Below are 15,430 nucleotides of genomic sequence, written 5' to 3'. Positions count from 1 at the left end.
GCACAGCTCCGAGAACAACAGCAGCGTGCGGGTCGGAGCGCTTGTCATGACAAAGACACCATCAGCATGAGCAACGGTTGAAACTGTAGTGGTAGCAGAAATCGCGTTAGATCGTTGTCTAGAAACGTACACGCCATTATCTGTAGCGGCCTGTTTCGGTAATTTGTCGCAGTAGGGCAAACGGAACGGTTTAGACTGGGGCACTCACTACATAATCCTGTGCCAACCTCTCCTTTGCGGAAGAGTCGTGTTCGTTTATTTCTAGCGAGTACGCTACAAGCAGCATTAGCTCTCAATGTCCATTCCACTGATACGCGACTTTGCTGGTACGGCTGTTGTCGTTGTTGACTTGCTGTCATTTTAAGAAAAAGACGGAGAGAAGCGGAAAACGGAACACGGTGAGAAGTTGTAGGAGATCGACTAACTATTGTTCTATATTGTGGGACTATTGTAACACAACAGCGTCAATGCGAAGATAATAAATCCCTTCGTTTCAGTGGATCCTGTGTTGTACAACCAACCAAAGGGAATCTATCGTTTGGCGCGAAAAAAGCATTCGAAAATAATTACACTTAAACTTTAGTTACTCATCAAATTTGGATTTCTTTATTTGAAGGCCTCAGAGGTCTCTTTTAAATAGGTGTTTATTTTTGTGAGACGTCGCATTTTACGTACGATCTAACACAATTTTGCGACGGAAGTATAATAAAATACTGCGGCCGAAATGATTGACATTATTAAATAAATATTTTCGACAATATGCTAACGTTTAGCACAATTACTAATACGGATATCCCTTTTATTTCAGGTGAGCAAATCAATTATTTCTATTCACGGCTAGGAAGCGGCGACATAGTGCCCTCCAAGCATAAAACAAATATTAAGACATGGTCTATATATTATGTATGGTTATATATATATATAATAACCGAATCATAATAATGTACTTCCGAGATGGCTTGTAGAATGCTCCAGTATTATACAAGCTACCTCTTGTTGCGAAATGTCGCATCTCTACTATTGGAATGGCATTTCTAGTCGGTGACCTCTAGCAAATTTCTTGAAAGCTAGAAGTAGACACTTTGCTTATTAAGTAGATCATGGACCATTGATTTCCGTCGTAGTCAATAGAAAGCTGAAAGGCGAACCAGAAAGTGGGGTGAGTGCCCGCCTTCTATGGGCTTTGTCTCTTTCTGCGCTCCGCTACATAACAACGCTGTGTAGGGAGACAATTCAGACTTCGTTGCTGGTCGTCAGTCATCAGGATCTTCAACTACACTACATTCATTGGTACCCGTAGCAGTATAGGCTTCTAGACGAGTTGTGAATCTCAATTACTCGACTGCTTAGACGAAAATAACAGGCGGATCCTTCGAACCCGGCGAAGTGGACGCTGCCTGAACAGGTGCGGTTTCCTATTTGGTCGTCTGTTGGTTTACAGCCGAACGACGTTTGGTTACTATGGCAACGCCCGGGACGAGCTGCGCGTCGTTCCCACGGCAGCAGCAGGCAGTGAACCGCTGATTCAGCAGGCATTTAGGTATAAACCGTGACAACGGCAGCTAAACAGATGACGATCAAGAGGGTCGAAAGGCGCTCCTAGCCTAGATGACACTCCCGTAATGTCTACGCTCATCACGGTAGCAGAAAAATAATCCAAAACAAACTGCAGCGTCAAAGGAGAAAAGGTAATTTTCTAAAGAATTGCCGCGTTACTGCAGCCATTATCCGGCAAACGTTCAAATGATTATTCGTACTAGATACAAGTCGGGTGTAATAAAGGCGGGTGGGAAGTGCCAGAAGCGCCGTCAGGAGCCTTCTCGCCTAGACCCTACAGGCAGTAAGAGCAAAAACTACTGCCGAACGCAAATGCGTCTTCTCCTTAAAGTTAAAGTGTCCATAGTTATGGCAGTGGCTGTAATGGTGATGTTAAATCGTTTAAAAGGTTAGATCGAAGCCGAACGGTTGACAAGCACACGAAAGTTCTTGATGCGGACTAGAACGTCACGTTATCGTATAGATTAGAACAGTGAAGTAACGTTCGATAATTACTGTCCCAGTTTATTTATTCAGGCCATTCATCCCGTGTACAGATATTTGCAGATGGCTCTAGTGACACGCGAAAATGAGGGTGCGGCCGTTATAATGTGCATGTAGAACGCTAAATATGCGCCATATGAACAGCACTAGATGGGTCGGAAAACAAAGGATAATCTGGATGCCAATAGGGCATAGGCTGCACCCACATATACATTTCGCAACAATGTACATGCAAGCAAAAAATCATCGTGGAACGGGTGTCGGCTTAGTCGTTATGAGCCACAAGCGCGTGCCCGCTGATATCTTTCTTATCGCTGATATCGTATCGATTATTTTCAAATTGCCTCTTTCTAATTAAATTTCGAGCTGTTATACAGATAAATTGTATTGGAGACTATCACATATCTATCTTAGACTGATTGAATGTCAAAAAGTTGGTTGCAATTCACACTATGCAATAGCGCTTCCGTATTGCCATAATCAAGGGTAAAGCAGTCCACTTATACCATCGTAGATGGCTAGATACGGTAAGTTTTTTTAACTACTGAGCCACGTGCGACAGCTTTATCCGTCCCCAAGGTTATCGTATTGGGAGATAATGAAGAGGCGATGCATGTATGGCTTCCGCAAAAGTAAGAGCGGTCAGTTAAAATATATATATATATATATACATGAAAGGGTGGCAAATTTTTGTTTTTTCCTTAGTAAATCTGTAATCATATAGGTTTGCATGTTTGAATGATTGATCTGCCACCGATTTGCAAACTCGATTATCGGCCTGCTCTACATATTTGGTGCTGTTTTTGTGCTTTAAATTCCCTTGAATGAAATATAAGCGAGGGTAGGAGTGGCCAGAAAGCTAAAACAGCATTTTCCAAGAGAGAACTCAAAAGTGCCAGTCCATTTGCATCTGTGATCATATTTAAGGCGCAAAGGCTTATCGCATTCATACTTGAAATAAATACAGACTAACGGCGGCTGGTGTCCTAGGGCACACCCCAAGCGCTTTCGCACTAACGAACTATCACCTATGCCAATTTAGCCTTGTGTAATGTGTTCGTTGTCGAGGCGGATACAAACAAAGTTCCGAAATATTTTATCTTAATCGTCAAAAGTTATAACAATAGCTTTTGATCAGCGAAGACTGTAAATAGTAATTTCTTTCCTCGTAAGAGGCGGCAGTCGTTGATGAAATTAGTTAGATGATACCGAAGGCGAAGAGATTCCGTTTGTATGTTCGCTCTTGACGACAGGACGTAGGGTGATTGTTTGATTTCATAACTTAACACATGTGTTAAGCTAACTAGTGGCTAGATCTGTGGTCGACGAACTTAGACAAATGCAAGCCAAAACTCTGACTTGAATTTAAAGGAACTTGTGCGATGACCACGTTGCAGGACATTGGCTAAACGATAAGATACTGAATACATAGACTGTGGTACCAGAACTGTTAGAGCAGCTGACGCCGCTCTATCTACCTGTAAACGTCACAATAGCTTTGAAGCTGAATAAAAAAAAATGGATTGATTCTATAGTGCTTTACGGGACTTCGTGCATCGTATCTTAGGCAATTGCCAATTACCCAAATAGAATGATGTCGCAAATTTGGACGCGTTTCGGCCAAATTTTACTATTTCTTTTAACTATTACTGCTGCTACAAGTTTGTGTAAATTGAAACATTGACACACACTTAGCCTCTGCTGCTTGTTACTTTGTATCATCCCTTCCACCACTGCTGATACAAGGCCAATTGCAAGAGCCGTGATAAAATATAAGCTAATTATAAGCTCTAATGCGGCCCATTTTTCGATTAATGCACACACAAATAAATTGATTGCTGGTCTTCTGAAGAGTAACTATTTCAATTTGCAATTAAACAAGAGAGAAGAAAACCGTCGATCTAAGGTTGTCCGAAGAGAACAAGATTAAACAAAACAGCTGATAGTAACAATACTGCTGTACACGGACGGACTATGCAGAGGCATGTTTGTTCTTAATAGTAAATTTAATTGGCCTGCTTTATTGTTACTTAAGCTTTTACCGCATGATATATATATATATATATATATATATATATCATTATACCTGCCAAATTTATGGTTTTGCCCATATCGGCCATCTAATTACACAACTATAGATTTAGCGCGCGAGTAGATCATCAAGGAAATCATTACCAACAGTACGGTCCCGATAAGATAACATAGCCTAGATATTAACACCCGTAGATAGTAAAATTCGTTGATTTTCGATCGTTGAAGTGATGATGGTCCTATTTTCCGCTTTGTGAAATGGCGCTTAAACATAGATTCTGATTTGATATAGGCTCACTTGAGTCGCTGTGGCTTTCGAAAGGTTCACAAGCGCATCGTGCGTAGTCCATCTATTAAGTAACAATAATTAATATCTCTATTAAGAGGATCTATTAACAGGCAACATCAATCGATAAATAGCAGTCAACAACATCTAACAGCTACAAGAAGCGAAAAAAAACTTCAGCTGATAACATGGACCCGTCTGGGTTTAGAGTTATTGTTAGCTAAATAGAATAAAAACAACACCAGTCACTGCTGTTTTGTGACTGGTTGTGAGCAAAGATCGTAAATTGGCTATTTGACTGGGACGTTACTTTAAAACTCGAACCTAACTATGTTGTAAGTTGTGGCAGAGAAAAGGAAAAAAAGCGCATGTTATAAGTGAAGCAAATCTCGCTGATTAGATGATAAATCAATTAATTGTCTTTACCACTGAATATAATTATAAAAGAACAACATTAACTATATTCATTATCGATAGAACATGCAGGAATGAATGTAGACCATGTTTCACATATGAATCTCAACAAAGGTGGCAATAATTGTTTACTATTATATTAATTAGATAGCTTCTTGTTAAAATATCGTCATCGGTTTCGCCGGGCCCTCCTCGTCTGCCATAAGATCAGTAATGGTAACTACAAAAATTACATTAGGCACATGTGTATATACATTCTACTATAATGCAGATCACATAAACGTAATTACCTGCCGGCTCCAATGTGCACGATATGTCCAACGGCTATATACGGCCTATCGGCGTACGTATTCTCGCGAATTCATGAGGCGAACGTACTTACATCAGGCGGGAAATGGCTCGTAGCGCGTAAAGACAGGCAAAAGACGTTTGTTACCTCTTCTTGACAGGGTCATTGCGACTTCGGTTGTTGTTGTCCTAGGTGTAATTGCTATTTGGTTCGACCTTGCAAAGCGCCGTGACAGCTATGACGACGAAAAGATGATCGCTTTATAGCGGACGATGATGAGACGGTTGGCTAGGCAATGGTGTGGGCGGGGGTGTGCCTTCGACCTTTTCGGCACCCTCCTATTCTCCACCAAGCTTTGCCTCCGACAGCATGGAATATCACCGCAATAACAATAGATGCGCTCATAAAGCACCAAAATCGAGATACGTAAATACCAAATACAAACACCGCTGAATGTACATAGGCAAATACTGCCGAACGGACATACGGTTCGCGTCCGCCTGTGTGTTGGCTGTTGGCCTGTAGGCCGTCTAATGGCAAAAGATAACAGGAGCAAATGATAGCGTACGTTCTAGTGGAGCCACGATATTACGAAACAGTCACAGCGTACAAAAACTCATTCAATTGTGGGTGAAAGCGACTATCGTATAGGTGGGCGATCAGGCCCGCTTACTTGCTCAAGCGAAGGCTATTGCTATCGTATAATTCTGCCGTATTCTCAGTCATATCGCCAGCTTGTTTGCGTTCGTACGCCTCTCTATGTGTCATTATCTGTTTGTACGATGAAATCCGTATGTATCAATAAGTCCTACATCGTCTCCGTTGGTTGCGATGTTAATCAACAGTATCTGTGTCTATTACAAATAGAACAAAGTACGCATACGTTTTTTAGCGTTGTAGTGCCGTTATTTATGATCAAACACGAAACAAGGGACGATAAGCAAAGAAAAATCTCATACATGATCATTGTATAAAGATAATATGTACGCTTCGTGTACTAGTAAATTGTATGGGTCTATTGTATGACGTAATAAGAAAACTATAGATTCTCTGTTTTGCAACTCAGTTTTGACTGGACATATTCCTAATGGCTCTATAGAGAGCTGTCCTTTTAATTATCGTTTAGTCATTTTCTTGCTAGTCGGTATGGCACTTCGAAATTGATGACCCCATTTCACAACTCCAATAACCCATTAGAGCTAACAGACAAATTCTGTATCTAATATTTAGCTCGTACCATGTTCGTGTGTTGCCAAATCTGAGCGCAAATCTCAAGGATCATTTGTACGACTACCAATTAACTCTATGACGTTCTCCCTTTTACATCGTCATTAGGTATTGAAAAGGCGTTGTTAATGGCTGACAGATATTTATGGCTTGATGTCTAGCTACATAGACCTAACATCAATAATAAAACATATAGTAAACGGAGGAAAATTTTAGCGGTTTATATATATATTTCATTGTTGTACTAACTTGAATTTACATTACGTAATTTTCGTTCTGGACTTTTAATTTACGAAAAGAATATAGCTGAACAGTGGCTTTAACCGTTAGCTTTTAACATACATGATCCAATGCCCCTGTCTATAGCGCCTACGCGATTTGTGCGAACGCTGCTGTCTGAGTCATCGAATACTGGTACGGTACAAATATGTGGCGTTATTCCTACTACCGCTACTGCTATGGCATGATCTCTGTACGTGACACTTCTTCTTGAGGCAGCGGACGGACGCTGAAATTGGGCCTACCTTCGATTTTCATATCTAACGCGTCCTGTTCTTGTTCCCGCCGTGTTACTGCTAGCTTTGCCTTTATGACGGGATTGGTCAATTACGAATTGCATGCATTATAAATACGTTTTCCTGCCTAATAACGATATGAATGTCTAGCGCATTACTGATTCGATTCATCTCCGGCGGAAAACAAACTGGCCGCTATAAAACTATCACTGTCGGTGCTAGAATCGCCAAGTGACCGCTACGAGTAGGGCTCTTTATTGTGCTGTCACGGCCAAATGACAGCGTGCCCTATCCGGCACGTCGACGTGGATGAGCCATACAAAATAGAAGCGTAGCTGTTCTAGGCCCGATGCTTCTGCTGTTACTGCAACTTGTTAAGCACGCGATACCTACGGGCCAGAGTGATCGTCTTTTCCAGCTAATGGGAGTGGCTCCTGCCCCTGTTATTTGTGTCGAGAATTAGCCACTGAACAATTACCCGTATTATATATATGTACAGTACTAATGGTGGCGTAGTAGCAGTCCAGTTCTGACTGCGGACGATAATTTTTGGCGGGCACTACGTATCTCACACACCTTTGTCGAGACTCAATAGCAGCTCCGGTTAACTGCAGCTATAGCAGTGTGTACCTGCAATCATCTGCCCACCTACGTGGTATGTTTGACAAGCTGAGCACCTTACAGGCACAAAAACCTGTTATTCTTTACCTCAACAGCGAGCGAGGGTTTTCCGGGAGCACAAAAATATGCCTATGTATGGTTAACTTCTAAGATTAACTTATGTGTTATGCCTACGTACCAGAGAAAGGTACCGCTGATATCACGATTCAATGCGATACGCATATGCCCACATGCGTAAAAGTGTGGCCCTTTGTCAATTAGCGGTATTCCTTAATGTGTTAATTGAGTAGTTTTGGCTCGGCCTGTGGCTGTGTGTGTGTTCTCATATCTTAAACATGGAGCGCTGCGTATAGCTGCAGGCGCACGGCAAATTGCTACTGTTGCTCGTGTTACTCGCCTCTGCGTCCTGCAGCAAAATATTTGCCCCTTGAAAATCACGTCTTTACACACTGTCCTATATTGTGTAGTAGAATAGGGACAAATAGCTTCCGTATTCACTTTCATTGACGGATTGACCTTATTACTCGCGTAATTAGCGTAGCTAACTTTTTCCGTTTAGTTAATCGCCGTCTGATGCCGGTTACATCCGTGGTGTTACGAGACAATTACTGAGGCAATGAATTTACGTTCCTCATAGCATACAAACGCCAATGACGTAACGCATGATTACGTTATGCTATACATCGGTTAAGGTACAACACTGATTTATCTTATAATGTTACAAATTCATATTGGTTGGATTATGAATTTCATTAGTGTTGGCATATTAGTACTCAGCTGTTATATATAGCTTCTGTAGTGGTCGCGAGTCCGAGACAACCCCAGAACGATACAACTAAGAAAATAGCGCCGTTTGCAACAATCCCCGTGCTCCTATTAGATAACTTGGACAGTAATGTTGGCTCTGCCCTGTTTAAGTCTGACCCATTTCTGTGTTTGGATGTTAGAACAGGACTATACTACATTAGTTTTATTGTTTTCTTTGACAAGCGAATGTGGTAGGTACGGACAAAGCGCCATATCATCATTATAATTCTATTAGCTTCAATGTAAATATAATTGAATGATTCCATTCTTTGTCTATACAAACGGAAGTTGAAGGAATAAGGCCTTAAAGGACCGCTGACGTGATAATGGTTTGTTGCTTCCTGTAGATGGATTCACATGAATCCATCTAGATACACTAGATAAGACATAAACGATAATTCACCTAATGCTAAACGTCCATAGACAGGAAGCACAGGAAGTTCTCCATAAGGTAGAGTTTGTGCTTGAGCCGGCATCAACATTATACTCGATAGGGACTGGCACATTGCGACATTTCATGTAATCGTTCGTGTGTATATACATATCACTATAAGACAAAAACAATACTCAATAACATCATTCCGAAATCCAAACTTGGCGTTTATGTGATACTTTTTTTTTCAAATTATATTGTCATAGATGCGATAATGTTGCAGAGGTTGACTTGAATGTATGACCACTTCTCGTACAGCGCTATGGAGGAAAAACTAAAGTGAATGTAAGTTCCTTTCTATTCTTTAGACAAAACATATTTTAGCTCGCCCTGTAGAACGACACACCAGCCAATGGCTATTTTCTTATCGTAGTTTAGCTAGTTAACAGCAGTCGTTCCTTTTTCTGCGACTGTGACGAGAAGTCGACTTCCGTTCGCGTCTATATCGATCAATACAATTTTAGAGAAGTTCACCTGACGACGTTTTGTTAAAATGGAATTTCAGTTGAATAAGCGCTTTAAGGACGCACGGTCCATTTGGATGGGAAGTGAAGTCTGCAAACGGAAAGTAAATTGCAATACGTTAATCGGGTGATTACTGGTAATCAGAAAGCGCTTTTAAGCGGTTGATTTGTAAGGATCTTTAAAGAAAAACACAGCTTTAGAAGGGCTCATCAGAATTGTTTTCCATCCTACAGCGCTACTAGAGTTCATGTTTTACCCTTTTTGGTATTTTCATAAAAACTGTTCTAATTACTAAACTCTACGTATTTTATCAGCCTCGAAAAGTGATGCACCGTCCCCTTGTCATGTAAATGCTTATAAAGGACTTCACGAAGTCCACTGCCTTCTTTCCAAGCGACGTTCCCCACCATTTGAAAATGTATTGTGTTGCACTTGTTGTAGTGAGATACGTTTTCTTTTATGAAGTATTTACATCCTCCATTTTGCTTTCAGGTTGTGGCTCGCTATAGGACTGAGCGAGGTTGCTAGGTATGTGCATATAGCTTGACGCCATAGTCAGAGCACAATGCTATCCCGCGAATCATCTCTGCCTTTTTATGTGTCTCGCCAGCTCGTTTTCTTTAGTTATAGTAGCTTCCCGGATGGCATATACTTCGTCGCGAAATGAACAGCGCGAATGTATTCGGCTAGTGTTGTTCAAAGCAGAAAAAAGTACGAGTTAAATTCAAAATCTTCCGCGATCCGACGTCGTTCAGTACCGACTGAACACGTTAGCGGATCTGCACCCGTCGTATTCCTTTTTCTTGCCTATTATCTCTTCTGTTACGGTCTCTCCGAGGCGCTGAGCGAGCTACACAGCTCGTCATGATCAATTCGTTTCCACCGGCATCGCCGCACGAGCTTCTTAGCACGTTTACGGTCCAAGCAGGCCTTCGTCCGCTCAAATCCATCTAGCGTCGAGTCTGCCTAACGACGGCGGCGGGTGCGTTGTCATGCAAACTGCCTCATAGAATCCCGACGGCATTGCCGTAACAACACGGGTGGCGTGTTTTGTCGAGCGTCTTCATCCATGCGTCCGTTCGTTCATTACTAATTCGTCGTTGTCGTCATCTCCTCGTCTGTGCCCGCTCCGCTGTCCGAAAGCTCGTTGGTATGCGATCCGGAGAAACGCGAACAGACTCATGGTGAAGTGAAGAGGCTGTTTTTCTTAGGACGGATTCAAGTGGAAGCCCGTTCAGACCTCCGCGGGGAACATCGAGTACAAAGGACGTTGAAAGAATGATGAGACCACGAAAAGATCAAGGAGAAGCGTCGCTCATTGAAATAAAAGGTTAATGGTGTTGAGGAGAGCTTGATCACTTCTAGAAAAAGGGAAACTGCTTGACTAAAACTGAATCGGATATGATCTGAAGTTTGGCGAGGCTTGACGCGAACGAATATAATGAACACAAGTGATCTGAGTGGAACTATACAATGGTGCGAAATGAATCTAGTAGATTAAGAAATAAAAACTAGCACATTGAGCATTGATATTATGTTTGGATTAAAAAAGCTAATCATAAGAGGATGGGAATACCTGGATACTGTAGACAACATAAAGGCACCTGAGAACAAAGTGGGTTAACTTACTCTCTTGGGAACAAGGCCGGCTTCAGCCATTACCGCTTCAGTACAAAGCAAATGAACAGTTGTGTGTGTCGAACGGCACCAATTAGTGTTGGTCGTTATCATCAGATAACATAGAAGTCCCAAACGCAAAAGCAGGCTTCTCCAAAGCAACTCAATAAGAAGCTGTATTCAAACGCTCTGAAAATAACGAAGACGTTTGTCTTCAACAAGAATGTAAAGCCTCGACTATGAAATTTTATTAAAAGAATTAAATGTTAGTGCGCTGGTTTCATAAAGGAAACTTACTTTATTGCAGCCTTAAACCGTGAAACTGAAAATTATTTGTTTTTATGGAAAACAACGTGTTCTTGTGAATAGAACAATATACGAGAAGTAATGGAAGTTAAACAACTTATTTTTATCTTATAGTTCTTCGCTTGAAGTGAAGATGTTGCAACCCTAATTACTCATCTAATGTAACTTGGCACTTAGATACGCATATGGAAAAAAGCTTAAAAGTAATTTGAAAATAGATAGACTTCATCTACTGTGAACGCGGCCGCCGCTAACATCGATTGCAGACACAACTAGAATATCATATACGCAGTTTTTCTGTCTCAGTTTTATTTACATTTCAATATCTGGATAAAATAGTGAAAACACATTAACCACCCCCCATCCCCGTGCCCCCGAACAAATCATACAAGAAAGCATAATTCATTTAATTATCAGACACCTACCCTATGTTAGCTATTCGTCAATTTGACTGTTTTCAAATGGAAGGTCATAAGTTATTCTTTTATGTTATTCTTGTATGTGATTATAGTACCGCTGTAGAAGTAAAAAGTGAGAGCCTGAGAAAAAAGCGTAAAGGTGAAAAACCCCTTTCACCCCCCAGAGCATGCTGTGGGCATTTACCGTCTCGGAGTGCCATGAATCCGGATTCGTGCTTTGATCGCAACATCAGTGTGGTCTGAAGATGCAGAAACGTCCTCGTGGTGTGACCCGGGTGCGAAGTGGCAAGCAGCACGCCAATGGGCAGAAGGGTCGTAACCTTGACGAAAATCATTCTCCTTGACGAAACGGCCGCCTGCAGACTACTGAGCAACGATAGCATAACACAGGAAGATCGCAAATTACTATTTTGCTATTAGTCTGGTATATGCATCTGGGCATGAACCTGATGCCCGTTTAAAAAATAAAACCGCTCAGTCCTTGGTGCAATATTGGGCTTGTGTGCGGAGTAACAGCTATAGTAATTATTATAGTTTTACTATATGTAGTAGTAAATCTTTGGCAAATCTCAGCACTGAAGTATGTAATCCGTTACCGTCCGTGTCCTTTGGCATAATATTGTTAGCAATTTAGATTATAATTTTGTGACATCTTTAGATCCTAAAAGCGAAATAAAAAAAATTTTACTCTGCTCACATGTTCCAGATATAGTGCAAACAAAATCTGGTTTAACATAGTTCCGTTGTATAATAGTTGTTTAACAGCCTAATTTATATAAACATTTGATTTAGCAATTTGGCAGAATATTAAAAATTATATCGCTATGCTACAAGATTATTTTAACAGTCATGGCCTCTACACCATCGATAACTTCATACACTATGCTACTCTAAATACACTAAAACAAAAACAAACCGCCAGTTCCGCTAGCGACTTTCCGCGTTTCCTAAACCTTACGACGGTTTTTTCACCCCCCACTCAACCCGATTTCCGGACGGCTCTGGTCATCTGTTGGCGTTAATCTTCCGTCCGGTTGCGTTGTCACAGCTAAAGCTAACGGTCGTCCCCTTGCTCTATTGAAGGTCGTCGGTGACCGACCAAAACTGTTCCTTCGTTTGAGGCAAATGAAAAGGTACTGTGTTCCCAGTTTGCTGCCGACCGAAACTTCAAAAGAACATCGACGCAAGTAATTCCGCTGTAGGCCGCTCGAATGCACGAATAAATTCGCGCTTAAAAGGCAGTACGGCCAGCTTGAAAGCTGCTTTTTGAGGGAAGCCCACGATGGCCGATCACGCAAATGAAAAAAATCAATTCTATGTCCCGGATATTACTGTTAGATAGTTTCAAAATCGCTGTACGAAAGACACAGGGAAATCATGAAGAAGTAAAGGTCTGCCTTCACTGTGAACTTACGAAAGCTTTTGAAGCAGGCAAGATGCGCTTGGAAGCCAATTTAACGTGACTGGATGGCAAAAGCAAAGTTCACAGAGTTATTAATCATTTACATATGACTAATCATTATTTGAAGAAGGAAACAGTGCAACGACGTTTTGTCTTCGAAGATAAAGTTATGATTATGATCATGAAGGTTATGATTGTTGTTATTATTACCCACGTTAGTTATATAGATGATAACTCTCGCTTGTCGAATGATCAGTTGAGTTTAATTAAGGTTAGAAGGACCGAGAACTTGTCCAAACGGATTTTACTATGCTACATATTCACGGAGCTTCGTCTCCCACGTCTGTTAAGGTCGATCACTAAATCAATCGTAACGATACACAGAAACAGCTTTATATTAACGGGTAGATCGGGATCAGCGCAACGACGAATGAATTGGGAAAATGCGTGGTCACGAAGATGCACGATACGACCGTGATTCAGCTGATCAAACGCGCCAAGAAAAAACAAAACCATCATCTTCAATGGCGATTCGCTCATTTCCTCGTACACCCCCTGTTCCAACATCGCCAAGGTGGCCAAATTGCGGCTTGAAAAGAACGCGTTAGTCGTTAACGTAAATAGATGGTAACGGCTTACCGCTCAGCAGCATCGCTGTTATAAACCAATTCAGAATTTCTGTGAAACGTGCATTTTGATTTTCAAATCACTAGTTCCAATTATACAGGATTACTAGCATGTTAAATACGCGTATTTACATGTATAGCGTCAGCTATAGGCATGTGTTTTTTTTCCCTGTTGGGGTAATAATACGGTACGAGCAAAAGAAGGATCAACAGGTACGTGGGTAGAGAAAAGGTACATACAATATACGCAGCCGTGTAACAACACACTCAGCAAACTTTTCCACCTTTTTTATATGGAACGATCATATAACCAACATTTTCGAATTATCGTATCAAATCGTTAGAGCAGAACTCTTTCGAACGAAGCAACATTGCTATCTAGACTATAGACGCTCAGACACAACAACAAACACTTCAACAATCTGTCGATCGATACTGCCAACGAATTGTTACATGCTGATCGTTGCCAAACTACAGCATACGATTTATCAGTATTACCATATAACCAATTGATCGTACGTAGGATAGATATCATTTAAATAATTTCTTATATATATATATATATATATATAAGCCACGCATATATATATAATTCCCACATTATACATCTAGTCAGAATTATATATTTGATTCACCACTAAAAAGATCATATGGTAAAACTTTGCCACGTCGTCGTCGCTGGTTTCTCCATGTTTAATCAGCATCACTAGCTAGTGTCGCCACCAGCGCCACTTTATCACTGTTTTGTTTACTTATAGATACAAATAAATGATACGCGTATTTATATTGCTTTACCGAGACGGAGCGGCATGTGCAGCCAACGTACTGGATGAACTCCTCGGGCCGTCGTGTATTCGAGACCCTTCACGAACCTAAACACGATAGGCGGAACAATACCAAACGAGATTGATATCTCTTTTATGTAATCATACGAAGAATAATGGTACGCAATAAGGTGAAAATATAGCCTACGAAGACATCAATAACCGTAATAATGATACCAGCAATGGCAATAATGTTCCCGTCGGTAGTAATGTAGCCAACTGTACCGTGCAGTAGAGGCTCGTGTCTTGACATATCCACATATCGTATGGAGATAAATAGACGAGGATAATGCGGAATCGCAGCTACCTTTCCCTCACAAATGGACAGTCAGAGATATACAGTATAGTGTAGAACCTGTGATACAGCACAATGTGAAACCATCGCAGCCGCTATGCCGCCGGCCAGTGTGCATCTGTGTCAGGAAACGACAACCAGAAAGCGAGAAATAAAGCATATTAATTAAGTGTATAAGGTCTATTCAACCAGTGAGTAGCAGCATTTGATGACAGCAAGCACGGCCAAAATAAGGCCGCTCCTATATAGTCGACAACGGCAGCGGTAGCATCGTATAATCGGCTGCCAACCATGCTGGCTTTGGCTGCTCGTGATGTAATGAACCGTTGAGTTTCTATTCAATGCCCCTGTATCATTTTCTACGCCCCGCCTCTCTTTCCTCCCCGAATCCACCAGCCTCCCGCCTCAACCCCACATGTGCGCTGGCGTACACATCCTTCAGATTTTGTCGCTATCTCGAAACGAGCAAGCAGTCTATTTTCGCTACGATATCGATTCGTGTTCTGTTTTTCGCTGTAGCGCACAACTGTCTACTGTACACTTCTGATTATACTGTCGCTGCGACCATTGTTGCTCCGACATCGCTATTATGCAGATGCATAAAACGCTTCCTCATACGGGCATCGCTCAGAATCTCCAGGATAGAATCCTGCTGGCGCTAGCGGCAAACGGTGGCGTATGAGTCAAACGGCCGCTGGGTGAAAGCTGGCAAAGTTCGGTGACGGGATACGATTGCAGCGCCACTAATTTATGATCTCTTCGATGCTGATGATAACAGCTACGACGACGACGACGACGACGACCACGACGACG

The 15,430-nt window shown here is 41.6% G+C and overlaps 1 protein-coding gene and 1 long non-coding RNA gene across 3 annotated transcripts; one reads left to right on the top strand and one right to left on the bottom strand.

The window, feature by feature from the left end:
* The first annotated feature begins 648 nt into the window (after positions 1–648).
* On the top strand, positions 649–11,989 carry LOC111272836 (uncharacterized). Of its 2 annotated transcripts, XR_002687755.2 has the most exons (3): positions 649–1,688; positions 9,621–9,656; positions 11,563–11,989. It is a non-coding gene; the product is annotated as an uncharacterized LOC111272836 (long non-coding RNA). The 2 variants fall into 2 exon arrangements; XR_015315864.1 differs by lacking the exon at positions 649–1,688 and having other exon boundaries at positions 9,580–10,458.
* LOC111272835 (uncharacterized) lies at positions 8,278–11,836 on the bottom strand (the record flags this gene model as incomplete). Its single annotated transcript, XM_022854476.2, is given in 2 exon segments — positions 8,278–9,218; positions 11,655–11,836. Coding segments are annotated over 2 exon segments (277 nt in total), but the record flags the coding sequence as incomplete, so codon positions are not given.
* Positions 11,990–15,430: the final 3,441 nt, after the last annotated feature.

This window comes from Varroa jacobsoni, unplaced genomic scaffold (assembly GCF_002532875.2).
Source record: "Varroa jacobsoni isolate VJ856 unplaced genomic scaffold, vjacob_1.0 contig03498, whole genome shotgun sequence".
Taxonomy (NCBI): domain Eukaryota; kingdom Metazoa; phylum Arthropoda; class Arachnida; order Mesostigmata; family Varroidae; genus Varroa; species Varroa jacobsoni.
This window is presented reverse-complemented; position numbering and strand designations above follow the sequence as displayed.